This window comes from Panonychus citri, unplaced genomic scaffold, assembly GCF_014898815.1.
Source record: "Panonychus citri isolate SS breed McGregor unplaced genomic scaffold, ASM1489881v1 Contig00050, whole genome shotgun sequence".
NCBI classification, from domain to species: domain Eukaryota; kingdom Metazoa; phylum Arthropoda; class Arachnida; order Trombidiformes; family Tetranychidae; genus Panonychus; species Panonychus citri.
The window spans coordinates 633,795-661,789 of NW_026515455.1; the positions used below are offsets into that span (position 1 = coordinate 633,795).

General features: G+C 32.7%; 7 protein-coding genes across 9 annotated transcripts; 3 read left to right on the forward strand and 4 right to left on the reverse strand.

Annotated features, from left to right (window-relative positions):
* The first annotated feature begins 44 nt into the window (after positions 1-44).
* On the forward strand, positions 45-3,612 carry LOC128385768 (motile sperm domain-containing protein 2-like). 2 transcript variants are annotated; one of them, XM_053344679.1, is made up of 2 exons: positions 45-443; positions 2,294-3,612. In XM_053344679.1, exon 2 carries the CDS (start codon positions 2,495-2,497, stop codon positions 3,485-3,487), a length of 993 nt encoding a protein of 330 aa, XP_053200654.1. In that variant the 5' UTR covers positions 45-443; positions 2,294-2,494; the 3' UTR covers positions 3,488-3,612. The 2 variants fall into 2 exon arrangements, with proteins under 2 accessions (XP_053200654.1, XP_053200653.1); XM_053344678.1 differs by lacking the exon at positions 45-443 and adding an exon at positions 1,946-2,096.
* Positions 3,613-4,011: 399 nt separating this feature from the next.
* LOC128385770 (uncharacterized) lies at positions 4,012-5,449 on the forward strand. 2 transcript variants are annotated; one of them, XM_053344683.1, is made up of 3 exons: positions 4,012-4,624; positions 4,710-5,047; positions 5,131-5,449. In XM_053344683.1, the coding sequence occupies exons 1-3, from the start codon at positions 4,558-4,560 to the stop codon at positions 5,368-5,370; spliced, it is 645 nt and encodes a 214-aa protein (XP_053200658.1). In that variant the 5' UTR covers positions 4,012-4,557; the 3' UTR covers positions 5,371-5,449. The 2 variants fall into 2 exon arrangements, with proteins under 2 accessions (XP_053200658.1, XP_053200657.1); XM_053344682.1 differs by having other exon boundaries at positions 4,012-5,047.
* A 48-nt stretch (positions 5,450-5,497) lies between these two features.
* On the reverse strand, positions 5,498-10,429 carry LOC128385765 (nuclear factor related to kappa-B-binding protein-like). Its single transcript, XM_053344674.1, is given in 3 exon segments — positions 5,498-7,264; positions 7,267-9,234; positions 9,598-10,429. Coding segments are annotated over 3 exon segments (4,278 nt in total). The 5' UTR covers positions 10,268-10,429; the 3' UTR covers positions 5,498-5,624.
* A 583-nt stretch (positions 10,430-11,012) lies between these two features.
* LOC128385764 (transcription elongation factor SPT6-like) lies at positions 11,013-16,745 on the reverse strand. Its single transcript, XM_053344673.1, is given in 7 exon segments — positions 11,013-11,574; positions 11,680-11,883; positions 11,982-13,018; positions 13,021-14,200; positions 14,262-14,405; positions 14,475-16,426; positions 16,539-16,745. Coding segments are annotated over 7 exon segments (4,935 nt in total). The 5' UTR covers positions 16,663-16,745; the 3' UTR covers positions 11,013-11,280.
* A 389-nt stretch (positions 16,746-17,134) lies between these two features.
* Positions 17,135-19,884, reverse strand: LOC128385703 (NADH-ubiquinone oxidoreductase 75 kDa subunit, mitochondrial-like). The gene is made up of 2 exons (XM_053344592.1): positions 19,235-19,884; positions 17,135-19,132 (listed from the first exon to the last, which is right to left on the reverse strand). Exons 1-2 carry the CDS (start codon positions 19,776-19,778, stop codon positions 17,406-17,408), a joined length of 2,271 nt encoding a protein of 756 aa, XP_053200567.1. The 5' UTR covers positions 19,779-19,884; the 3' UTR covers positions 17,135-17,405.
* A 714-nt stretch (positions 19,885-20,598) lies between these two features.
* Positions 20,599-21,878, reverse strand: LOC128385657 (circumsporozoite protein-like). The gene has a single exon (XM_053344544.1). It carries the CDS (start codon positions 21,764-21,766, stop codon positions 20,684-20,686), a length of 1,083 nt encoding a protein of 360 aa, XP_053200519.1. The 5' UTR covers positions 21,767-21,878; the 3' UTR covers positions 20,599-20,683.
* Positions 21,879-22,789: 911 nt separating this feature from the next.
* Positions 22,790-26,353, forward strand: LOC128385725 (innexin inx1-like). Its single transcript, XM_053344622.1, is given in 3 exon segments — positions 22,790-23,266; positions 24,979-25,137; positions 25,140-26,353. Coding segments are annotated over 2 exon segments (1,185 nt in total). The 5' UTR covers positions 22,790-23,266; positions 24,979-25,019; the 3' UTR covers positions 26,207-26,353.
* Positions 26,354-27,995: the final 1,642 nt, after the last annotated feature.

The window sequence follows — 27,995 nt, forward strand, 5'->3', positions numbered from 1 at the left end:
TGACGAGACTGCGTAAGTAAACGTTAACTCAATTTCTTTATTGTTGTTTCATCGATTTTTCCGTTTAGGTGGATCAAGTTAATCATCATCATGGTAATAATAACATTTAGATAAATAATAATGATGAAAATAATTGAGAATTGAATATTGTTCAGTAAAATTCAGTACATTAACCATGAAATTACATAGACATTGGAAAGGCGAACCCATTTAACCATCAACACAATTTCACATTCATTTTCCTTATGTTGGTTAATCTGTTGGTAAATTGTCACCAAATTAATGTTTGTTAATCAGGTGAAATCAATTAAATCCTTGTTACAATTGATATCGATCTAGTTGATTGTGTTTTTGATTCATCATTATCATGATTTCTTATCAATCTCATCAAATATTCAGCTGACAATTAGTTTACATTCATTTACAATCAAATTATGATCAAAGTGAGTAAATTTTTTCTCTTAATTATTCAGCTAATTTATCCTTTATTAAGGTAAATCAATCAACTAATTATTGACACTGAAAATCAATTCATCTAGTTAACATTTAAAAATTGTCTTGATCATTTAATTTCAATTAGCTTCAGATTCAAGGTTAATTTTATTAGGAGTTTGATACAACAATCAGTTAATCTGATTTAGGATTACAATCTAATTGTCTTGGTATCATTAAGTTTATTATTTTTCTATGACGAGTTTCAATTTTCCGATAAATGCTTCAGGCAATTGAAATTAAGAAAATTTATCATTAAGAAAAAGATTCACAATCAACTAAATGTTACAATCAAAAGCAAATCGTTATTTATTTGCTATTTTCTAAACATGAAAATTAATCACAATTTGATTAAAACAACAAACCATCTATTGAACATGTGATTAAATTGTTTATTCATTAGCAACCCTAAATTTTGCAATCGTAATTAATTTTAGATCACAATTAACAATTACCCCCTTTGTTTTTGCCAGTGGATTAATTGCAATCAAGACTCCTATCAAAAGTGCTATTTATTTTTACAACGATTAAGACAATTAGTGAGATCCATGAATAAATTGTTAACAGTTCATGGAATTGGACAATTTACTAATTGTCAAATATGATCAACCCTTTCTGATATTGAACAAATGACAAGAAAGACAATCAATGCTCAAGGTAATCGATAATTAAGTAAATAAACAATCAACAATAAGATTAGAGTTAAATACCTTGGAAAATCAGAGAAGATAGTTTTTAATTTAATCAGTTACAATCAATAATTAACCATGATGAGCAATTAAGATTCAACGATTAAAACTTTTGAAATTAATAAAAAGTTAAAGTTCATCTGATTAGTTAAATACCAATTAAAATGACATTTAATTGTGAGGTACAAATAATTAAATTTACTAATAAATTGACAGTTTACCAAGTAAATTATGCTGGTGTTTGTTGTATTACAATTAAATTTAATTGGCAAGGTCGTTGATTGAAATTAATTTATTAATATAAAGTTGAAAGTTCACCAAACTTTCAATTAAATGAAGAAAAGTTAAAAATAGAATCAAATTGTTAGAAATCAGATTAGATTAATCTTAATCATTGGAAAGTTACAATTATTTAAATTGAATGAATTGAATCATATTCACTATTTGACCGTGAAACTGAATTAACTTAAATACATAATCAAAAAGTGAACAGATTAATTGTCAGGTTACTGGAATTAAATGAACAACCAAAATTGAATCAAATTTAAATGTAAACAAACTACTAATTAGTGTCCTTGATATTTAACTAAATTAAAAGAAAAGTAAAGAAAAATTTATTACTATCAGTTAATCAATTGATAAATTAATTGACCAAATAAATTGCGAGTTAATCAAAACCTGATTAGCTGACATTTGACTTATTATGTATTAAGTATGACAACAATTAATTGATTGTAATCATAACCAGTTGATAGATTAAAAATAGATGAGAAAAAAACTATTTAAAGTTTCAACAAATTCATTCACAATTAACAGTTGACCACAATTCAATCAATGTTAATCATTAACAGTATTACCAACAAAGTGTTTACAATTTACTAGAAATTAGTTAATTTAATCAATTTTTCTATTGAGGTAAAACAGAAATGATTTGAAATTTGATTTCTTCCGATGTTGTTTAATTTAACAATCAATTCGCTTGATTGTTTATCTCATTCATCATCGCCATCATTTTAATCATCATTATCCTAGTTAATTACTAATTTAATTGTTAATTTAAACTCTTCTCTCTCTCTCTCTCTCTCTCTCTCTTTTCACTTCCCTTTTTCTAGGAACCAGTTTTCATGATTAAATTAACTTGATCATTAACTTGATCGGGAAAATTTTACTTTGAGCAACGTTCAGTTCACTGAAATTTTATTCAACAATCAACGTTCAACGAATCAACAACAATCAGAGTTAATTTTTGTGCATCTTTTCCAAGTGAATTAATTGTATTCAGAGTGTTTTCGAATCACAATTAATTAAGCAAAATGGAGATTACAAGTGAAGAGATGGAATCAATTGTAACAATTAGAAATCGGATTATGGAGGAATCATTGACCGATACCGAAGCGTTTGACCAATGTGACCTCAAGCGTATTGGTGACGATTTATATGTGAAAAGATTTCTCGATGAACGATATGGGAAAGTTAAAGACGCGATTAAAATGTTATCGGATTGTCTTCGTTGGCGAAAATCGTTTGGTGTAAATACGATGAAAAGTTCTGATTTTCCGAAGGAAATTTTTCGAGTTGGTGAATTACACGAATTTTATAAGGATAAAAATAATATAACAACTTTATATTTGCGAATCGAGAGACATCGAGCTCTTTCGGGCTGGATGCCGATGATTAAGCGATACATCGTCTTCATGATTGAACGTGCAGAGAAACAGGCAGCACGTAATGGCCATGGAATCGGTCTAGTAGTTGATGCTCGTCGAGGAAGCATTTCAAATGTGGAAATTGAATTGGACTTTTTTGCCGTTAAGACGATTCTCAACTATTATCCCGGTTCTCTTCAATATCTCGCCGTCTACGAGATCCCATGGCTTCTAATGGCCATTCTCAAACTGGTCAAGTCTTGGTTTCCAGCTCAGTATCAGAATAAATTTCATTTCCTCAACCCAAACAATATCGACAATTTCTTAGGACTGGACAATGTTCCCGATTACATGGGTGGTACCAGGCCGATGTTGTGGCCTGAGGAAGTTTTCACTTCACCTTCGACGGAAGAGTTAGAGGCCAAGGGTGACCTTCCCAAAGGGTCAACCAATTTAGTTAGAACTTGTTATGCTTCAGCCTTACAAGATTTCCAGGATTGTCCAGATAAGCAAATTTTGAAAACAATTAACTTTGATCAAGATCATCTCGATAAAGTTGATCAAGTTAATCCGATTGTTGGTGAAACAATTGTCGATATTGTTACAAATAATCAACAGATTACCAGTGGAGCCAACGGAGAGATCATGGTTTCTTCATAACTCTCATTCTTGATTGACTCTATTGATTAACTTAATCACTTAATTACTAATCTTAATCATTTACTTTACTATTATAATCCAATTTGTAATAGTTACTTTTATATATTAACTATTTCAAACAAAAACTTTTCTATCTTATTTAATTTCAATTGTTAATTCGAGTATGATTAACTTGATTATTTTGAATATACATTTTTCTTGATCAAATGTATTGATTGTGAGAAGACAAATTGTTAATTAACTATTTATTCAACTGATTAAGACTCAATTGTTTATCTATCTCTAAGTAATCAACACCTCAACTATTATATTATTGAAAATACATTATTTTAATTATCATATGGTATTTGATAATAAATTTATCCTTAATTACAATCAACTGAATCTAAAACAATTCCTTATACAAATCGTATCATATCAATTAGCTGATTGCTATCGATCAATTATATTAACAGTGATTGGAATTGATTTGTTGGTAAAAACAAATCGATTCCTATGGTTAATTAATAAGCTTTTAAATTACTCTTCTTTTCTGTTGAATCATTGATTGTAGAAAAATGTTTGTTAATTGTTAAGAATTAAAAGGAAGATGATTTATAAATTATGATTAGTGTGATGTTGATTATGATAATTATGAGAATAGGAAGGAATGAAAATTAATGATTAAGCGGAAGTTAATTAGGTTTCCAATGAATTGACAGAAACACGTTACACCAATTTACGTTTCCGTTTTCGCTTCAATTGATCATAGTATTGATTGTTTGACTGATTAACCATTGACCATTTAATTGACTCGCCTCTGAGTAAATCACTTAAATTGTAATCACAATCAAATGTAATTTAATCAAATTGAATCAGGTCAAAAGGAGTTAAAGAGTTGATTAAAACAACAGCGACTCTCAAACTTTTTTTGATCTCATCTTCAACTCGATGAGATAAAATCAATTGTAATTGTGATACAATCAAAGTTAATTCATCTTAATTGTTTTCCTAATCATCACTCAGACAATAATTCATCAATCATCATCATATTTTTAGACTAAATCAACAAAATCAACAACAACAACAATATGAAACAATTAACTTTATTAATCTCAGTTATCATTTTTTTATTAACTTTAATTTCATCAACTTATGGTAAGTTTAAAAATCTTAATCAATTATTTACATGTAATTATCTTTGATGATTTCTTTCATTTAATTAATTCAACTTCAACTTTAGCTGTAGGTAAATGTATCAATGGGAAAGATCAAACTGAATGGGCTAAACAAATGGTCGGTAAAATGGGCTTTGATGACACTAAGCCCGTTCGTTTACCTCGAAGACTTCTAGGTGATGTTTATCTGAAACGGGGATTTATTAACGGCATGGACTCGGTCAGTTTGTCCCAAGAACCCGTTCTGTTGATCTGCCATAATGATACAATAGGAGCGATACAATTGAAATTGGTTGTTGAAAATGTGACCTTCCATTACGATTGGGTTTACGGCGACGATGAAAGTTGGGGAATAGCTAAGACTCCCGCTCAGCGGTTGTACATTGATATTGATATCGAACAGGTAAGTTACTGTTGATTTTTGTTTTCTTTTAGATTCTTGGATTAATTGAATTAAATTAATTTCCATTGTTGTTGGTTAAATAGTCCGAAGAATCAAAGAAACCCGTGATGCTTGGTATGTACATTACGAAAATCACAAATACCAAATTCGCGGTTGAAGTTAATGGTTCAAAAGATCGTATGTCCGATGCTTTCGATCATCGATATCAAGTGGCCTTAGTTACTCGAACCTTTATCGCTCGCGATGCTGGTCTAGCAATTACCATGGAAATCTCACCGAAAGTGACCGATTATCTTTTTTATAATAAGTTAGAAGTTGAATGAACAATTAATCAACTGTTTGTATTACCAAAAATTGCAACTAATGTCACAAGAATAACAATTAAAGAGATTTAATTGCTTACCTATTTTTCATTCTTATTAAATGAATCAAATTGTTGGAATCAGAATATTTTTCAAACAATATATATTGTTAATAATTTCGTCTTTTCTTTAAGGTAGTCGTTTGTTTTTTACAATTTTACCAATTGAGTCTAAGTTATTAGGATTCTGATTCTCGAGTGATGTTTTTGTTTTTCTCATTTTCGTACACATGATTTAGAGATAAAGTAAACTTTAACAGGAGCATTATTAGATAGGAATGAGATTGATTGTTGATTGCTCGAAGTGACAAATGAAAATGTTGGATTGGATGTTAATGTTTGCACAGGCACCGCCGTTAAAATTGGAGCTAAAGTTGATACACAAGTCGATGTCAGCGTCGGTATCGAGGTTTGGGTTGATATCGACGATACTGAGACTGGTGTCAATAATGGTATGGTTGGTGTCGATGTAGATGACAGTTGATTTGTCTGCTGTTGAGAGTGTGACTGAATAGCTTGAATTGGAGCAGGAAGAATAGGTTTCAATATTTGATGTTGAACAGTTGAAGCGGCTTGTTTTTGACTCGAAGATTGTATTATTTGGGTGACTGGTTGTTTAGTTTCAAATGAATTTAAAATCGATTTGCCGAAAAGGGTTTGACCAGGGGCAGAGGGAAGAATAATTTGTTGGGTCTCTAGATGAGTCGATCCTAATTTAGGAGCAATTGGTTTGGTTGTTGATGAAGTAATAGTTATATTACTGGGAAGGTTACTTGTAGCTTTGGTTGTTAAACTGAGAAAATGTTGAACATTATCGATATTTTTTCCAGTATTTGCAACAGATGAAGTCACTATTGGAGTCACTTTCATCGTTGAATTGACAGATTTTGCTGGTCGAATCTGTTTAACCTGAGATCCTTTCTCTCCAGAAATTAGTGATGTAAATGATTCCAATCTTGTTGAAATTAATGCAGTTTGATTTGGGACAATCTTCTCAAAACCAGGTAAAATTTGATTTGACGTTGGCATCGGGGCGATGGTCATGGTTCCACCAGAATAACCAATTGGTTTACCAGAAAGATTAGATGAAGTTAATCCTAAATCACCAGAGTCCGGCTCTTTCTTAACCACCTTAAGTCTATGAGTTTTTTTCTTAAAAGCTGGTGAGGCAATTGAAAGACGTTGTAAACTAGAAGAGCTCAGATTGATATTTGGTAAAGTATTTGTGGTTGTGGTACTTATAGTAGATGAAAAAGAGAGTGTGATGGAAGCGGTGGTTGTAAGAGTAGAAATCGAACTTGAATTAAGTGTGATGCCTGATGAAGATGATGAAGGAGTTGTTGCAAGAGTTAAACCTGGAATAATAGAATTGAAATTGCTCGAACTGATTGATGTCGATGTTGATGGAGCGGCGATTGAAGCTTTAACAGGAGCATTATTAGATAGGAATGAGATTGATTGTTGATTGCTCGAAGTGACAAATGAAAACGTTGGAGTTGATGTTGATGTTTGCACAGGTACCGATGTTAAAGTTGGAGCTAAAGTTGATACACAAGTCGATGTCAGCGTCGGTATCGAGGTTTGGGTTGATATCGACGATACTGAGACTGGTGTTAATAATGGTATGGTTGGTGCTAATGTAGATGACAGTTGAGTTGTTTGCTGTTGAGGTTGTTGTGATAATGTTGATTGTTGAGGTGATGTTGTGTTTAAAATATTTGATGAGTTTGTTTCAAATTGAGATTCACCAGTTTTGGGTACTGAACCAAGGGCGGATTTGTTTGCTTTGGCACTGAGCTGTGGTTTACCTGATAGATTTGTGACATTTGTGACATTATTAATTCTAGAAAAGTTTCAATTGTAGTTGAAATGGAAGGAGTTTGTGTTATTGATGAAGGAGAAGGTGAAGATGAACAAGATTTCCTTTGAGTTTTATTTAAAATTCTTTTCGCTTTTGCTGCAGCTACTTGAACTTCATGAAGTCGCTCGAACTCCTCTTCAGTTCGATTTCGGTGAAGATAAATCCAAACTTTACGATTAACATCATATTTAACACATGGATCTTTCTCATAATGTAACCTATCCAAAGCTCCACTAACAATTGCATTAACTTGCTGCTCGGAAACAGTAGGCAATAAATATTGAGAGTCTTTCAACAGTTCACAAATATCGGCTCGAGTACCTTCACCATTGGGCAGTCGAGCTGCAGCATCTCTAACTAGACTTAGAAGTGTAACAAAAGGAGGTCTATCTTTCGTTAATAATGAATGTTCACGCGCTTTATTGGGACTAGCAGCGTGAGGTGCAGTTCCTCCGACCCCACAACCTTTGACTGGTCCAACGACACTAGTATAACCATGGATCGTGAATGTGAAAGCTTTATGAGGTTTCTTATATCTTAAAGCTTCTTGATCACGATAACATTGTTTTTCCTCATCAGATGAACATCTTACTGTCCATGTTGTCGGACAAATAGCCGGTGGAATAGGTTGAGAAGGATCCATTAAACTGGTTGTTCTCTTTTTATCCTTTTCCTCGAGCCAATCATTACATAGAGCGATTAAAATATCATCTGTATCTCTATTAACGCCAATCCATTGCCATAATTGATTCTTCTCTTTATAATCAACCAATGGAATCATGTCAGGAGGAGGAAAAACTTCACTCAGATAATTCATCGCTGATTGAACCATTTCATAGCTCCAATTAACTTTGCTTTGATCGATTGTTCTCAGCTTTTCCTTGACTAATTCTTCTAATTTGTGTAATGTTAATTTACGATCTGTTGAAGAGCTCATGTAGAAAATATCACGTATAAGTGAAAAGAATGAAGATGGAGGATTTTCACAGAGAGATTGTGGTTGTGTTGCTATTTCAGGATCAATAATTGTTTGATCCGTTTTAACCATTAATTGTTGTGGTTGAGGTGATGGTTGTTGAGTCTGATGGGGTAGTGATGTTTTGGGTTGCACAAAAGAAGCGATCGTTGGCTGGATGGATGGGGTTGTAGTCGATGATTGGGTTAATGTTGCGATTGCTAGAGGATTAGAAGTTGTTGTAGTTATTGTTGAAATTGGAGTTGTAACATTAATAGAGATTGTGTTTGATACAATTGTTGATGCCGAGGATGAAGGTGAAAAGTCAACGAAGGTTCCAGGGGTTGATGATGAGGCTACATTAGGAAGCGATGAACTAAAGTGCGGTGAGTGAGGCCTTGAGATGAGAGACGAAAATGATGTAGCAGGGGTTGGATTAGATGTCGTCGATGAGAGAGAAAGAGGAGGCAAGGGAAACGAATGAGGAGGCGAATCATTGTCAAAATCGAAAATGTCCAATGGTTCTCGTTTAATGAAATTAGTGTTGAGAAGTGTTGTTGTGCTTTGACTCTTCTTTGGTGGTGAAACATTTCCACAATTGTGCGAAAATAATTGGGATGAACTTAATGATGTTTGAGATGAATTGGATGCAACAATTGATGTCGATGAAGTGGTCGCAGTTGATGGTGAAGGTTTAGATTTCTTTCTATTGATTGAGTTTAATGGTGAAGAGTTGGGATGTACTTTTTTATTTTTAAAGAATAAAATTTTCTCATAAATTTCATCGCCAGAATCATTGGCGACCCGAGAAATAATATCTTTCAATGTTATATTGCTGAAATCCATGGTTGGATCATCAGTTCCATCATTTCTTTTTCTTCTGAATTTCTTCATCATACTCAAGTATTCATCTCGAGAAGAGGACATCATATCAATATTTGCTCTACTACGAGAACCAATCAGACTAATTGAGTCTTCATGGGAAGATTCTGTACGCAAAGGTTTAACATCTATTGGAAGAAATTGATTTAGAAAAATAATAAAATTAATATTCAACACTCATAGTAACAGTTAATGTTATCAAAACATTACAAATATGAATATCAAGCAATCAGGTTATCCTTTTATGAGGTAGCAAAACATATGAGACTCTATATGAACTAAATATTTGACAGCTAAGGAAATATGAGTTAATTGTCAATCGATTAATTAAAACAACAGTCTTGAGAGTTGTTTAATTTGAAGATTTTCATTTTTTATGAATTGTAATACTTGAGGCCTGAATTTGAATGGTAACCTAACCTAACAAATACACTAAAAGATCACTTTTTTGCTTGATATTCAATTTGAATTCAATTGTGTTGGATTCATACCTAATTCCAGGTCACTATCATCGTCTGTAGTATTGTATTCATCTTCGGGGAACAATTTTTTAATCTCCATTTTGTACCTTTCCTTGACTTTATGTGATCTAAGAAGTAATTTTCTTCTCTTATGTAGACCGAGGTTTCCATTTTTGGGAACTAGTTTACTTTTGGCTTTCTGATATGTTACTGAATTGATACCATAGGGCGATGAATTAGCGGCTGCTTCGAAGAGTATCCGTCTTTTTGTTAAAATTTCTGTCAACAATTTACATTGGTATTTTTGTTCTTGAATTAGATAAGCTCGCCTTTTAAGTTGATTGACTTCTTCATAAGTTTTTAAGAGATCCGGAGATGTACGTTGAAGTTTGAGTTGATAATAAATATCATCCATTGGATTGTCATCAAACCTTTTCAACTGACCATTAAACAATAAACGAACGGTGTCCTCTTTTTCATGGACATCAAAAGATTTAGGTAAAAATTTATCAAGAATTTCACGTTTCTTGTAATCATCGACCATTGACCACAGATCATTATCACCAATTATACTGTCAAACAGGCTCTTGTCAGACAACAGTTCACTTGGTATTTGGTTAATAGAAGTGACAAGAGAAGATGAGATCAAAGAATCTGAGCCGGACGCTGATGATGAGGACAAACCAATATTATTGTTCATCACTTCGGAAAACCAGGAAGAAGCAGAAAATGTTTCTTTATCACAATTAACTTAAATAAAACACTTAATTTAATTAGAAATCTCTAAACATGATTCCAAATCAGGATCTTTGTTCAATCCAAGAAAAAGAAAACAAAAACAAGGGACCGTTGAAAAATCTCATCTCGAGTTCTATTCTATTCTATTGAATCGATGAGCCCGCGCTTCACTTAAGCGCCAATTCATTTGATCCTTTATTTGCTTCATTAACTAAATTGTCTCAATTAAATTCAATTGTCTACGATGAGACTGATGGAAAAATTGATTCAAATCCTCGATAAAAAGCTAATTTAACTTTCAATTTCTACTTTATTTTGTTCATGTATTTTACAAATGTACCAATCAAATTAACGTTGATTGTTTTACCTTTATTTTGGTAATTGACTAAACAATTAAAAGATATCATATTAATATTTGTCCAATCGTTAGTTTTTATTATTGTTTTTTGCTTTGTTTTAGTTGTTGTCCTTATACAATGACAAGTAAATAATAATAATTGTACTTTTTAATGGTTTAATCAGCTGACCAATGATCAATTGAAAATCAATGGTATTAAGCTTAAAAATTATAATTATTTAATTGAATAAAGTAAGGTCATAAAGATTGAGTAGTCAGACTACAATAGATTGAATAATTTAAGCAATAGTAGTAATAGTGATAGTAGTAATTTAAGCAATTAGAGTAATTGATTTCATCTTGTTCAAAGTTAAAGTTCAAAGTTAAATTGTTAATATTTATGTCGATTATTTGAAAATGAAAAGTTATTATTTACAAAAGTTGATTATTTTTATTGACATGTTTTATGATTGTGACGATGAAATGATAATTAGTTGCTTAATTGTTCTGTATGATTGTAGGTTTTTAAGTTATTTGATGTTTTTATTAAAGTTTTTTTTTGTTTTTTTTTTGAGATGAGTTGAGATGAATTGATTAATTGATTTTAACTTTTGTTTTATAATAAACAATTTCCAAACTTAGACCCATTCATCTAGAAGTGGAGTAGCATCGCCTTTGTTTGCTGGTGAATATGAAGGACTAATTGACATTTGAGATGAAGCTCCTGGAGTGGCGTGTGAGGGTGTCCCAGGTTGACTGATTCTCGCCCATGGTTCAGTTGGAGGAGGCATGGAACTGGTTGGAGTGCGTTGTTGAGGTGTTGACCGTGGAGGAGGCATTGAGGTTGATGCTCTATTCCAGGCCGCAGCTGCGGCAGCAGCACTCGAAGGTACATTGCCGACATGGTAAGGTGAGGCCATGACTGGAGTCCGCTGTTAAGTTAAAAGAGATGAAATAAGTTTAATTATCATCCAAATAGTTCAATTGACTATAAAAAGTTTCTTCATCTTTTTTTTCAGCAGATGACAATTTCTTACCTGTTGTGGAGTTGCGAATCTTAATCCTAGCGCAGGAGAGGTCATTTGTTGATGAGATAATTGAGAAGGAGCAGTGAGAAGGGGAGTTGATCCTCCCTTGAACCAACTTTCTTGGAATATTTTCATTACATCTTTTAATCTTCTGTAAATTCCTTCACGGAATTTAAATCCATTGGGTTTGATAGAAAGCCATTCATGAATCACCTGATGAAGATTAAAGAAAATATTGATAAAAAGTTCATTAATTGTCATTAATCAACAGCTGAACGAGACATTTAAATCATAGAGAATTTTTCAATTACCTTTCCATCCTTGTTGGGGTATGAGAGTAAAAATTTTCCAGGATATTCTTTACTCGCAGATAAAATATAAACAATTGTGTTTCGTTTCTTCTTCTCCTCGAGAAGGACTTTTTCGGCTTCCCGTTTGTTTCCCATGACATGAGGTTTAAAGTGTCGGAATGATGTTAGTTCTCGTGCGAAACTGGCCATTGGTGTGATGTATCGAGCCATAATTTCATCAAGATCTTCATAAACGTCCCCGTCGATAATTAATTGATGACCCAAACTGAAGGCATTGTCTTTATTTTTTTCTAAAATTGCTATATGTTGATAAATGCCCTCAGCAACTTTCCAAGTAAGTGTAAGATGATCGGGACCCTTAGAACTTGGCCTGAATATCGCTTCTCCTTGACGCATAGACTCTAACATTTGTTCACTTTGTTTAAAATCAATATTATGGAAAGAGGGATGAACAATAATTCGTTTGAAAATATTCTGTTTTCCTGCTTTCTTTTTCTTTTTCTCTTCCTCTTCCTTGTAATCCTCATCTTCAGCGTCAAAATCGTAGAACAAATCTTTCGGAGAACGCCAATGATAAGATTTATCGTTAAGATCTGATGTTCGACACGTTAAATCTACATGGTATCTATTTTCAACATTAATTCTCATTATCCTACAATGCACAGTCATTCCTGGTTTAACTCGTTCATCGGGATTAATCACTTCATGGTCACTTATTTTCTCGATTGGAACCATTCCAAGTAAACCATTGTCAAGTCTAACTCGAACTCCAACCGCTTGACCTGGACAAAGTTCAGCATCATAATGGTTCCATACTTCGTTAAGTTCAAGAAAATCGCTCTTTTTACAAACTGGACACATCCAAAGACCATCATCGTTACGAACCGGATTGTTTTCGTCTGTTTGACCAGGGGTGGGTTTACGTCTGTATACATTGGTAACTGTTCCCATTACGAGTTTACCGACGTAGAAAGTTTCATACGATTCTTTGGTGAAAAGATGGAACATTTCTTCTTTGGTGGCAGATCGATAGTCTCTCTCATGTCTCTGTACGGATGGTTCAATTCTTCTCGAATATCGTAGAGAGTAATCTTTTTGTTACCACATCCTTCTTTAGCTAATTGCTCAGCAAATGCATCTAAATCAAGATCTTTCAGATTTTCCGGATTTTCCATAATTTCTTCTAGAGCACCGGCTGAAGGAAGATCATTAGTTTCATCGTATTCTAAGGCATCAATTGCCATTTTACGAGCGAGATCATATGCTTCCGGGTGAATTCGAGTACTATCCAATACTTCAATATAAGTTTCAGTTCCAGTGTCACTGAGTTGAGCTGTGTCAAGTTTAATGAAACCAGCACAGTTTTGGAAAACTATTTCTCCAATTCCACAATTGACCATCAACTGTGTTCTTGTTTCCAATAGAGGAGTTGGTGATTTTTTTAGATTTCGGATCAATGCAGCCGCTTTTCTTGGTCCAAGTCCACAAACAAATTGAAGTAATTGAGAAGTATAATTGTGAACAAGAGTGCGGTTAATATCAACTCCTACTTCGTTGACTCTGTAAATAAATTCAAGCTGAAGATTGAACAATAGTTCATCTTTAGGAACATGATCTTGTAAAGTGTGATACTTCATGCAGAGAATTTCCTCATCGGCGGTGCAAAGTTGAGAAAATTCAACCAATGGATCTTGAAGTCTTCGAGCTAAAGAAACAGCTTGACGAAGGATTGGTGGGAAATCGTGAAATTCAGCGACAGCTCGTTTAGAATTCATGTAAACAATAGATAATTCATCATCGATCGCTTCAATTGGAATCTTGGGAATATTTTCTTCGTTACTTAGCTCTTCTGCCATCTTGGTTAAATCTTCCATCAACTCTTTACATGTCAAATCTTTGGCTCCAATACAAATAACATGAGGTTTTCTTTCGAGTATGAAATTCTTAAATCTTTCTCTATCTTTTTCTCGAAGTTCTTTTTCTTTTTCCGAAGCATATCCGTGACGTTTCAGCATTAAATTGGGTAATCTCAAATGTTCAACCACTTCTCCGTCTCCATCAACCAAAGCAGCAAAACTTGGACTCTCTTCGTGAGAAGCGTAAGCGAAACCAAGAACTCGAAGACCTTCACGAATATCAAAATCTTCATCATCAGTTACTTCGTGACTTGGAGTGTAAGGACCAACTTTTAACCAGTTGAAGAGCTTGTGACAGGATTTCTGAAGAACAAGCAAAAAATTGTAAATATATACAAAGGAAAATCATAAATTCAAGATTTACCTTTATCACTCCTTCTTGTGATTCTTTTTGTATTTTATTGATGAGTTCGGCTTCAAAAGCTGGATAAAGGAATTTTTCTAAAGCAGTTTCGAGAGCTTCAAGTCTTAACTTGTTCCACTTTTGTACATTGCTACTGAATTCGTCCTAAAATAAATAGAAATCAACAAAATTAGAATTACAGTGAAAATAAGAATAGTTGATCAGTTGACTTACTCTTTGAAAAAGAGCTTTAATCTCATCTAAATAAGTCGAAGTTGTTGCTTCCTTTGCCTTCGGATTTTGTTTGTCCATTGTAATTCTCACAGTCACATTACCTTCTTGCTTAGCGATCATCAAATTTAAAAATTTCTCATTAGCAAATTGGTCAACGGGTTTATTACGTAAATATTTGTATGTAAAACAGGGATGATTTTCATCGATTTCTTTCATTCCTTTCTTAGTGGGTCTAACATGGACAACCGCTCTTTCGAAGAAAACTTGACGAACAACTTTACGAACAATCGGATCAGAGGCCAATTGACGAGCAACCATAAATTTAGAACCTTTAATAACAGCAGCGACATCGGGGAATCTTGAACAAACATAATCGATAGCAAATTCTTCTGGTTCAATTGGAATTTGTTCAACTTCATATTTCTGATAAGAATCACGTAAATTTTCACCAAATTGTTCAGGCGTTAATCCAAATCTCAAGGACATTCCCAAAATTCCCGCTTCTTGACAAACTCGATAGAAATCTTTCCTCTGTATTAATTTAAGAGAAGACATTTTATCTTTTATCAAATCATCTTCGTCAAATGTTTGATCAGCTTCTTCTCCACTTTCAAGTCGCGATTCTAATCGCTTCTTCTTCTCAGCTTCAACTTTCGCTTGTTTCATAGCAGGAAAAAGTGACCCATAGTAGAGTTGAAATTGCACCCAACAATCTCTGAGCTCATCGAAACTGTTTACCAAGTCAATTCGCTCAATATCAGTGCTACTGATGATTCTAGCTCCTTCTGGTAATGGTGCATCAGGATCGGCCATAATTAAATCACCCTGATACTTTTGCATATCTGCTAAAAGTTTCTTCATATTGACCTTTCGTTGTTGTAATTGACACCATTTTTCATCCCATTTGTAAATTGTCCATAAATCTTCATTGGTTAACTCTGGTTGGACATATTCTTTACGATAAAATTGAATAAATGGAACTTCCCGGCTTTGGTTGCGAATGAATTTAAGAGTTTCACGAATTTTCGGAACTGCAGTTGGTGGTTTTTTACCAGCTATCGGTTGTTTTTCCTGGCCAATGTTCTGTGATGCATCTGAAACTTGAGAGGTAATTGCAGGCTGAGAGAATGCATTTAAATAGATCCAATCAGCTTCTTCTTCAATCTCAGCATCATCAGCAGTAGTAACTGGTGTTGATCGTAATTGGAATCTTTCAGGTAGATCGGCATTGGTAATCTTTTTATCTTTTTCTTGAAGAAAGCTTTTCTCAAGCTCGGCAGGTTCGTATACTTCAAAGATTGATTTACGGGAAGACTTTTTCTTAGCTTTAGTTTTCTTTCTAATTCGTGATCCACCTTCCTCTTCTTCCTCTTCTTCATACTCGTCCTCTTGTTCATCTTCATATTCATCTTCAACGCCATAGTTTTGCAAATCATCGAAATCAAATTCAACACCGAAAACATCCTGAGCTTGTTGCATGGCTTCATCATTGTATCGGTAGCCTTTCTTTTTCCTTGGTCTGTTGATTGGTTCATCATTATCATCAACGATGAAATTGCCTTCATCATCTGAATCATCTGATCCTGAGATACCTTGGTATCTGTCATCATCATCATCTGCTCGTCGTCGGCGATCACCTTTAGATCTTTGTTCACCTTCTTCATCATCGAATAGTTCATTTGCAATGGCAGCTCTTTCATCTTTTTCACCTTCATCTTCTGACTCCTCGCCAATCAATCGACGGACACGCTTAAATTTCTTCTTACGGGACAATTTGACACCTAAATTTTCCTCAAGAAGATCCAGATCTTCATCATCTAAATCTTCTTCCGATTCCTCTTCATCTCTTCTTCTCTTTTTACCCCCTTCTTCATCATCTGATTCGCCTTCTTCTTCCTCATCTTCGTCATTGATCAGATCTTTCATTTCATCTCTCAGGGCTTCTTCATCGTCTAGAATACCAGATTAAACATTTATAGGTAAAAAATAAGACAAAAAGAGTGATTAATAAAGGACAGGAGAAGACAACATTGGATTAAACATTTAAATAGAAATACGCATTACCCTCTTCCTCTTCCTCAGAGTCTTCGGTTCGTTTTGCACGTTTTTTTCGCGGATGTCGGGCCACTTCATCGGAATCATAATCATTATCAGATTCTTCGGCCTCATTTTCCAAAAAAGAACTCATGATTAAAAAGAAATTACACTAATTAACAAGCGTTTTTTAATCACTAACAAATTGGTAAATAGTTGAACCAAAACAAAAATATTTCTCCAATATTCCAACACAAGATGGCGCATTTGGGGCGAAAAAAGTGTCGCCATCTAGTAGACAGTTTCATCTCTAATTCGAAAACAATTTTGAACGTTTGAGCTTCGATTCGATTAACAACAAATTTTCAGACGAAAAAAGATAAAATTTCAAAAAAGTAACAAAATTATGACATGATTGGAATCCATACCTGCCATAAAATTAAATATAATGTATGATATAAAATTGATATTCTATTGGAAAAATTGAGAAGAAAATGATCAGAAATCGAAATCAGAACTTTTCGAATTGTTCTATTTAGCTTATTATCTTGTTGGTTCGAAAGGAAATCAAGGTAGCAATTAATCTTTGACCTTTTCAATCACAAAAATTAACATTAGAAAATTAATTGTCCATTTAAATCCATAAGATCGGTTAAGATATTTTATTTTACAATTGGCAATTACAATCTCTACAATCTTGAAAAGTGAATTTTTAACTTTCATTTTGTTTTTAATTTGCAAATTTTGATTTTCTTTTTCGTCAAAAAAATTGTCAATCAAAACTTTGCAAAGAAGAAAAAGAAACAAAAAAATTAAATTGTTATTAATTATTAAACCATCTTCAGTTTCTCCTCTTATTTTCGTGGGTATTGGATGTTAACAGTGGATTTTAATTGTTTACCATTTGGAGGAACGTTTTTCAAACTCTTTCTGAACAGCGGCGATACATTTCGCCATAGTAGGAGATGATCTTGAAATGGAATCAGTTTGATAATAATCTATAATATTTCTCAATTTGGGTATTAAATTGGTTGATTTATCACTTTTACGATATTGTGTTAATTTTGGTGGCGTTGGGAGTGAGGGAAGTGACAATCGTCGTACATTATGCTGAACCAGATGAGGTGCCAATTGAGCCATTCGACCTCGGATATCATTAAGTGTATCGTAAGGTGAAACATGACCTGCGATCTCACCACAAGCTCTCACTATTTTCCAATCATCACGAGCCATAACTGGAGGTGTTATTGCCGCAAGGGTTTGCTGAACTCTGCCCTCCATATTAACATAGGTAACTTGTTTCTCGGTAAAAGCAGCACCAGGTAAGACAAGATCTGCTTTATTTGCACAAATGTCTCCATTATGACCTTGGTAAACGATGAATGGATTATCACCTCCGGCTGATAATTTATCATCATCAACACCAATTAACCAAAGAAGTGAAGATTCTTCCGGTTTATCAAGTGGAGATCGTTCAGTTGTTGGTTTAAAACCTAAATCATAAGCTGCTACTTGACTAGCGTTCGTATGTAGTACATTTAACTCGGCACCATATTTATCGCAAATATAGCGAACCTGTTCAAATATATTACTTTTAGTTTCTCCTTTCAAAATCTGTTGGCCTAAGATGACAATTGGCCTTTTGGCTTTACTCAATTTAGAGGCAATTGAATGTTTACCATCGGCAATTGAGTCTAAAACTTTAGTGTCACTACCAAGCCATTCGTAGTCATAAAGAAGATCCAAATCATTTGGACCAATAAGAGCGATATCATCGATTACATGGTTTCTCCATGCTTTTCGGATTCTAGCGTTTACCAATGGAGCTTCGTACCTTGGATTAGTACCAACAAGTAAAATTAAATCAACACCATCTTCGATACCAGCGATTGTTGTGTTGAAAAGATAATTTGATCGATATTGACGATCTTCAGCTGAAGGTATACAACTTGGTTCAACCGAACTGTCTACATGAACGTAATAAGAGTTAATATTCAACGAAGTACACAAATCTTTAACGGCGACCATTGTTTCGGCATCAACCATAGGTCCAACAATGAATTCCATTCTTTCAGCTGGAATTTTATTGAGAACTTGATTAACAGTAAGAAGTGCATCTTCCCAATCGCATTGCTGTAATGGTGAACTTCGAGAAGGACGAACTAAGGGTACAGTTAAACGTTGATTCTTTAAACCATCGATTGGTGCATGTCTCGATTTATCGGCAAGCCATTCTTCGTTTACGTCATCATTTACTCGAGGTAAAATTCTTAGTAAATCACCAGCTCGCTGACAAACACTAATATTTGATCCGACGGCGTCCATAACATCAATTGAATCGAAACGTCGCAATTCCCAGGGTCGAGCTGTGAAAGTATAAGGCTTCGAGGTGAGAGCACCGACTGGACACAAATCAACAATGTTACCACTCATTTCGCTTAACAAAACATTATTTTCTAAATATGTTCCAATTTGCATATCACCACCTCGACCTGTTGTTCCTAAATCAGCGACACCAGCGATCTCATTCATGAAACGAACACATCGAGTACAATGGATACATCGATTCATAATAGTCTTCACAAGAGGACCAATATCTTTATCTTCAACTCCTCTTTTTTGATCTAAATAGAAAAAAAAGACTCAGAAAAATTAGAATAACAGTCCTGAATCTATAATGAATAGTTTTCTTCAACAAAATAATAGAAGGAGAAAAAGATTCTAACCAACTGCAATTGATAACCGAGATTTGTCAGTTCCATAAGCCATTGATTGATCTTGAAGATCACATTCACCTCCTTGATCACAAATTGGACAATCAAGTGGATGATTTAACAAAATAAATTCCATAACACCTTCTCGTGCCTTTTTAGCAGCAGGAGAATTAGTTTTAACCCTCATTCCAGGCATCGAAACAGGCATAGCACAAGAGGCAACAGGCTTAATAGATTTTTCAACTTCAACTAAACACATCCTACAATTACCGGCGATACTGAGCCTTTCATGGTAACAGAATCTTGGTACATCAACACCGGCCACAGTACAAGCCTCTAAAATAGTGATACCTTTCTCAACTTCATAAGGTTTATCGTTGATAAATATCTCAATTGTCTCCGGTTTATTAGATTCCTTGGTAGCTGGAGTTGCAGTTGAGGCTTGTTTCCTTTCCTCACTTTTGGAAGCAAATGATCTGACCAACCCAGTTTCACTTTTAATCGAACCATTAACTAACCGCCGATAAAATGTCTGATTAACCACCGAACGAAGCATAATTAAAATCAAAACAATTCAATATCAATTTAATAAACAATAAATTAGAGCTTAATTGTTTAAGGTCACATAAAGGGAAACCAATTTCTCTCTCTCAATCTGAGCAAAGCAAAAGAAACAAACAACAACATGTAACCAATAGAAACGAAAAGCGCGTCTTTCAAATTCCTTAATTAGAATTTTTTTCTCGCAATTAAATAAGAATTTAATTGTGTTTTAACATTTATAAACAATTTAATTGAACTCGAAAGGATGATGAACTGTTCGAGTTAAGGAAAATTGAGTGAAGAGTTAATAGAAGCATCAAAATGTTAGAGTTTTTTTTCAGATAAAATGATTACTCGAAATGTTTAATTGAAGCATTTGAAAAGTTGATTTAAGATTTTGATTTGATTTGAATGAATTGTTTAGTTGATCATTTGAATTTATTTATTCCCGATGTTCCTGGTTAATTTTGAACTGATACTTTTTGTTTTATCGTCAAAGCCTGTGAAGAATCAGTTGATTGTCAATAGTTTATTATTGTGACTAGGATAAGAAATTTTATCTTTTTTTCATTTTAATTGTTTACAATAAGATTGGTCTTATTAATGTTTCGCTCAATACTTGATTACGTTTCGAGAAAAGTCAAGGTCCAACCTTTTCTCCGGATAGGCCAAAAGAAAAAATTCTGAAACTTGATGAAATTCCGAGTATCCTTTATGAAAGTTAATTACCGTTAATTTGTAGTTGATTGATATTACCAACTAGCCTCTGAAAGGGGAACTGGAAGTTTCATTTGATTGTATTAATTTGAATATGTAATGGAAAAGAAAATAACTTTATAACCTGTTATTATTTAATTTAATTGTGATTTATTATGATATTATAATCATATTGATTAGGCTATTGGTTTAGTAAATAAACTAATTGACAGAATTTGCATTCGTATTAGCGTTAGCGTTAGAGTCAGCGTTGGAATTAGATTTCGAGTTCGAGTTCGAGTTAGCATTAACGCTGGAATCAGAGTTAGAATTAGAGTGCGAGTATGTTTTCGTATTCGTATTGGAATCAGTGTTGGAATTAGCATTGGCATTGGAATTTGAGCTCGAACTTGTGTTAGAATTAGCAACAGCGTTGGAATCAGATTTAGAATCAGCATTGGAATTGGAATTGGAATTAGCATTAGCGTTAGCGTTAGAATCAGTGTTGGAATTAGAGTTCGTGTTCGTGTTAGAATTAACGTTGGAATCAGATTTAGAATTAGAGTGCGAGTATGTTTTCGTATTCGTATTGGAATCAGTGTTGGAATTAGCGTTTGAATTAGAATTTGAGCTCGAACTTGTGTTAGAATTAGCAACAGCGTTGGAATCAGATTTAGAATCAGCATTGGAATTGGAATTAGTATTAGCGTTACCGTTAGAATCAGAGTTCGAGCTTGTTCTCGTGTTAAATTTTGAATTAGCACCAGAGTTTGAATTCGAATAAGTTTCTCCGTTCGATTTTCCATCAGTATTTTCATCTTCTCCAAGTCCTAATGTATTGCGCATCATATCTATATAATCAGCCATCACCATGCTGGAGATCGCTGCTGAAACGGAGATTAGCTGATATTCCTGCCTTAATAAGGATCGATACCAAGGATCAACAACGGCCTGATCATACGGATCTCCCTTATAATCACCATAACCGTTTTCATAGGGGTCAAGTAAGATGCGACCGTGAGGGTTTTGATCATTACAATTATTATTATCGACAGGGTTGTTGTTGTTGCTACTTGATGTTGATGATGAACCTCCATTGGCACCATTGTTATTAACAGTGTTTGTATTTTTATTGTTATCATTTTGATCATTGATGTTGTTCTGGGCATTATTAGTACCTGATGCCGATGATGATGATGAAGATGCTGACGAATCACTATTAGCAGCGCTATTTTGTCCGTTTGTTGGATCAACGAGACAAAAAGTTAGCCCAATTAAGGTTAAAAGGCCTAATTTACTGACCATAATTAACTTATGAGACGATTAACTAAATAAGATGAAAAAGTGGCAACGATAAATCAAAGTGTTTTGATTTTAATTGAAAGGAACTTTGATGACAATTTGAAATTGTAAAATGATCATTTTAAATCAACCAAAACTACAATTACTTTTAATTGTTCAGATTGTTTATCTAATTTGCCTTAAATCAACTAGCAAATGTAATTAACATCAATGATTTTAGTCTTCAACAGTTCGGATATACATCAACCTGATTAGGATAATTTAATATCAAGGTGAAGTTAATCATGCCTTTAATTTTGTTATTTAATCAAAGATTATACAATTATTTTTAACTCTCCGACTTAATAATAAATTGATTAGGATTAAGATTAGCTCGACTTAATCAATCAATCATTTCAATACTAATATTTCCTGAATAATTACCTGGATTCTGATAAATTGCCAAAAAGTTAATTTTAAAAACCGCTGATTAAATATCATCTGTAAAATTTAACCACATTGAACAATCAACTAATTGTAAATAATTTGAACAGCAATTTCCAACTGATCATAACATGATTTAGTTTTCAAATCGTTGTAATTTGTTAATTTTACTAATTAGCTAGATTAACCGATATCGAATGATCAAATCAATCTGACAAGCCATTAATTAATTATTATACATACAATCATATTGGCTAAAAGTTATTGATGAAATATAAACAATACAATTGAAGGAAAAAAGTTGATTACCATTAGTTAATTGTTTGCTTTTTTAAATTTAAACTAATCAGTTAAGTTAAGATAAACTATCAATGGTTAATCTGTTTCGAACCGTCAAGATTGAGTAATACAATTGGATAACCATTGAAGGGATAATCTCACTGAGAAGATCTGGAGATTAGCCTAAGTTATACCAAAAAAGATTCATCTTCATCTTCATCTTCATCATCATTTTTATCTTCATCAGTTTCTTACCTTTATCTCCATGTTTATCTTCATCTTCTTTCTCGAGCATTGGCCCTCCATCATCTTCCTCATTTCTTCATCCATAGACTGCGAATGATGATGATAGAAGATGATCCTCCTTTTCCCTCTTTCTTTTCTTTCTTTCTTAATCCAGGATTACTGATCTTCGTTCATTTTGATCCACCTCGGAACAGAATCACTCACAATTAACATGAACCTTTCAGAGTCACATGGTAAAAACAGTCAACAGAAAAAAAAGAAAACTTTTCCTTGTTTTTATTTGTTTTCATTTCTAATTTCAAACTAACTAATCACAATTAACTTAATTATCTCAACTTTGTTTTCCTCATTTTCCTTACAAATTATTACCATTGAACAATTAACTTTCTTACTTGATTGTTTCTTCCAGTGTTTCCCCATACAATGGGTTAATTGTGCCTTTTTCTTACCGTAATTAAATTAAATTTCTTCAATATTGTTACAATTTGTTAATTGTTGGAAAGTTGATTCTTTTAATTGTAATGGTTAATTATTTTTCTCTTCAATCAGATAAACGTAAGTAAAACTTTTTCCTCTTTATTTACGATCATCATATTGATTAGATTAATTGTTTACTCTCATTGAAACTTTTTCTGATCTCAATGAATGTCGATTGTTACAAAGCTCAATCAACTTTTTCTCAAACAATTAACTTATTATTACAGTTATTCAACTTGTAACTACAAAATTAGTAGCAAATTGAAAGGTTGTTGATACTAATCGTTGTTATAACACATTGTCATCGATTAATTATCAAGCTAATCTGATTTTCTAAATCGTGAACAATTACAACTTAATCATAGTAATTAAAAAAATTTTCAGAAAAGTTTAAAATCACTGATTGTTAGCCCACAATTTTTGAATACAATTCAAGTGATTAGATGATAATTACAGACTCGTAATTGAAACAAGAAGTGAACAAAATTACGGTTGGTTACAAGGAATAAGTTGATTAGTTAATGACTAATTCGTTGGGCTAAACAACTATTAGGATATTTAACTTTTCGTGCGACTATGTTAGTAAGGGAATTAGATAAATTAATTTGATTCTCGACATTTCAATCAGATTTAAAGATAATCTTGGTGACAGAAAGTAGAAAAAAATAGATTTGTTTTTCTCATGAAAATCGCAAATTGAGCAGATTGAAGATTGATGGATTCTCGGAATGAAAGATTTTGCACTTTGCCAGTGTGTCCCATATTCTGGAAGAAGAAGATAACATTTATATTCTCATGAAAGAAGATGAGAGATGATGATGATGATGATGATGATGATGGAGATAATGTTGCTGAGTTATAATTAGTTCCTTTACTTTCTCCTTTGTGAGGTAAAAGTTCTGGTTGTATTCTTATTGTTGTTGCTGCCTTTTGGTTGCTCCTGAGACAAGGAAATGAAGATTCAACAATTTGCATGTTAACAACATTTCTCACTGATTAACATCATGTTGTTACCATGATGAGAAGGTTAATTCATGATATTCACCATTAACTGTTCATGTAATTAAATCCATTTGTTTATCTATCATCTTAGATGTTATTTTGAATTTTAACATTTTTCATGAAATAGGAACAGCATCTGACCCATAATCACTTGTTTAATTGTTGGCTAAGCAATTAAACAAATGATGTTGTTTATGGTGATGATTGTGATGATCAAGTTAATGATTCAACCATGTTATTTATCACTTGAATATATCTTAAGAAAGTTGAGTTAATAATGACAACAAAAATCATCAAGTCTATAAATCAACCTTTTAAATGTTAGTTGTAATCACAATCAATTGATTTGAGATTAAATGTCAACTTAAAGTGATCAGATTAACTCCATCCAAGTTTCCAATATGAAGTATTCACCTTGGAATTAGCTTGAAATTATTACCATGCTAATTATCTTGAAATTTAAATCATGTTTTCTCAACTGGATTTAAAGATGACTCCACTTTACTTTGATTACTTTTACTTTTTCCAATTAACTGATTGTTGAATTTTTACCAGAATTTCCTCTTTTCTTTTGACAAAAATTAAGGAAGGAAATGAACCAGGAAAACATAGATTAAGGTAATTAGGTTAACTACTAGATGTTTGAGATTTTTTCGCTAACGTTCAAAAATAATTTCGTTCATCTTTTCGATGATGATTTTGAATCAAGAGTAACACTTATGCTAAATTGTCACACTTTCTTTTGATTCGAGAACAACTTTCTCTCTTTCTATTCCTTTATCATTCAGTATAATGCAATCAAATTGGTTTCAAGGTGAGACACGTAATTATGCTCGACTTATTCATTGGCTTGAAACGGGTCACCAAAAGACGAACTGTTCACATCGATAATGCAATTTTCCGTTTACATTGGCTTTTTACTTCGGTCATATTGATCGCTTTCAGCATCCTTTATCGGGCCGTCAATATGTCGGTGAGCCAATACATTGTATGGAGACAAATAATTTACCTAAAACAATGATCAACACCTATTGTTGGATCCAATCAACTTTCATCATTCCTGAACCAAAATCATCGCCAAAACAAGGATCACAATCATCTTCATCTTCATCGTCTTCCTTAACATCTTCAGCTTCATATTCATCGCAAGGTCGATATGGTGAAACAGCTCATCCATGGATCAGAAATTCACAAGGTTCCAATAATAATCGAAAATGGCAAACTTATTATCAATGGGTTACTTTTACTCTTTTCTTTCAAGGAGTTGTCTTCTATTTCCCTTATTACCTGTGGAAATTGTGGGAAGGAGGTTTAATTAAGACGATTTCACTTGGAATGCAAATCGCATTGATAACCGATGAAGAGAAAGGGCATAAACGAAAAATTATCTTGGACTATTTTTACCGACACTTTGGTCACCATCGTCTTTATGCTTGTAAATATTTTTTCTGTGAACTTCTTTGTTTGGTCAACGTAATTTGCCAATTGTATTTTACCGATTGGTTTTTCGATGGTGACTTTATGGATTATGGACCATCGGTTGTTTCTTATGTTCTCTCAGAGAATCGGACTTCCCAGGTTAACCCGATGATACGGATGTTCCCACGAATGACCAAATGTCGCTTCCAAAAATACGGTGACTCTGGAGATATATCAACATATGATATTCTTTGTATGTTACCATTGAATGTTGTCAATGAGAAAATTTATCTTTTCCTTTGGTTTTGGTACATCATCTTGACCATATTCACCATTTTGGTCATTCTATTTCGTCTTCTAATCTTCATTTGTCTTTCTCTTCGTCCATACTTTCTTAAATCACGATGTCGTCTCTCCAAAACCAAATCTCTTCAACTTATCTGTTCCAATGGTAATATTGGCGATTGGTTTCTAATGTACATGTTAGCCAACAATTTAGATCCACTTTTAATAAGGGAAATCACCGATGGTCTTGGTAAAAGACTAGAAAGAGATTTAAATGGTTCCAAAAATCATTTAAATCCATCGATCAATTGACGCGATGATTTCATCGAATTCACAAACAATCAAAGTTGCCTTTTCAATTCATTTATTTAGTAAAAAATTTAACAACAATAAAAAACAAAATGTAATAAATATGAAAACATCTGATTAACAAAAAAAAATTTAAATTCTAAGAATTAATTTCGGTTCAAAGAGTAGAGAGAAAGAGACAGCACATAACAGAAAAACTATGAGGCAACATTTTTTTGGTGTCATTTGTGACCACTAGTAGATTTGAAAAGAAGAGAGAAAAGATTGGATGGAAAACTGATCTAATAAATTTTAAGTTAATTAATTTACCTGTGAATTTGAAGTTGATTTTGTTTATTATTGTTTGGCTAATCACAGGGATCAGGTTGATACCTAGATTGAAATTTCAACAAACATTATATTATTCCAGACAATCTTAGGACTGGGCCGTTAGTGAATTACAACCATGTTTTTCTTGATAAGATTTTGTTAATAATGATAAAAATTTAATTTCTAATTTTTCTTTTATTTTTATTTTTAATTTTGTGTATACCTAATCCTTAATTTTGGACCTTTGACAATCATACGATTTTCAGAAAAGGACTCTGGTCCGAGAAAATATTTTAAGGAGAACATTTTGAGAGAACATTTTCCCTTTATTGGGATTACGACAGGACTTTGGTCATTTACTTGTGATTTAATCTGTCATTGTGTAATTCGACCTCAGGGGAGAAATTTGTTATTTACTTTATTATTTTCTTTTCTTTTCTTTATCCCTAATTCCTTACTTGTCATATTCTTCCTTGTACATTGTTCAAAACATGAATTTTAATTCATCAGAAGCTCTGAGTCCTGTTAAACTTAAAATAAAAAGAAGAAATTCTGCAGTTGTTCTATTTCTTGGTTTCTTATATTATGTGCGTTTTATCTACTTTTCATTAAGTATACATTACATCAATACTAAGATGATCTATCAATTAAATAAAACACATTAGTTCTGATTTGAATGATATTAAAGATTCAATTTATAAAATCATAAGTTAAATATTGGACAGATTATCAATAAAAATAACAATAATTTTATAACGATTAGAATAGAAATTAAAAATTTCTAATTAACATTGATTAATTATAATGGTTTAGTTTTCAATTTATCAAGGAATCAATTAAAAAATTCTAATCTTATAAAATTGATTTTAATTTTGCGCGCAAATACGATGAACACACAAGTTAAATCACAATTGATTCCATGAAAATCAATTAATCAAGCATTATGATTGATTAATATTAATTAGAACTAAACAAAGTGAAAAAAAATATGAAAGATTAGCATAAAAGGTTTATTTTGAAATATAAATCTTTAAATCTTTAAATCTTTAAAATCTAAATAATTAAGAACAAAGAAAAAAAAAGAAAGAAATTAATTAATTTTGATTTATTGATGTATGTTTTTGTGTGAGTGAGGTTTCTACAAATCTACTAGTGTCAATCTAAAAAAAATTTAATTTTTCTTGTGTTTCTTGGTTTTACTTTGATTCAGTTTAAATTAACCGGTTTTCTTTTGTGTCGCCATCTAGTGGGTGGATTTTAGAAAAAAAGATTCATTTGTTTTCACTTTTAATTGGAAAATTTTTGTTCAAATTTGTTTCTTAATTTAGTTTAATCGTTGACCATTGTTACTTTCATTTGAATTTAGATTGTGATTAATTTTGATTTAATTTTTTTACTGATTCAAGGTCAAGTGAATTTTCTCTTTTAAAGAAAATGGATCCTATGATAGAAGAAGTTAGAAGTAAAGCAATGAGAAAATTGG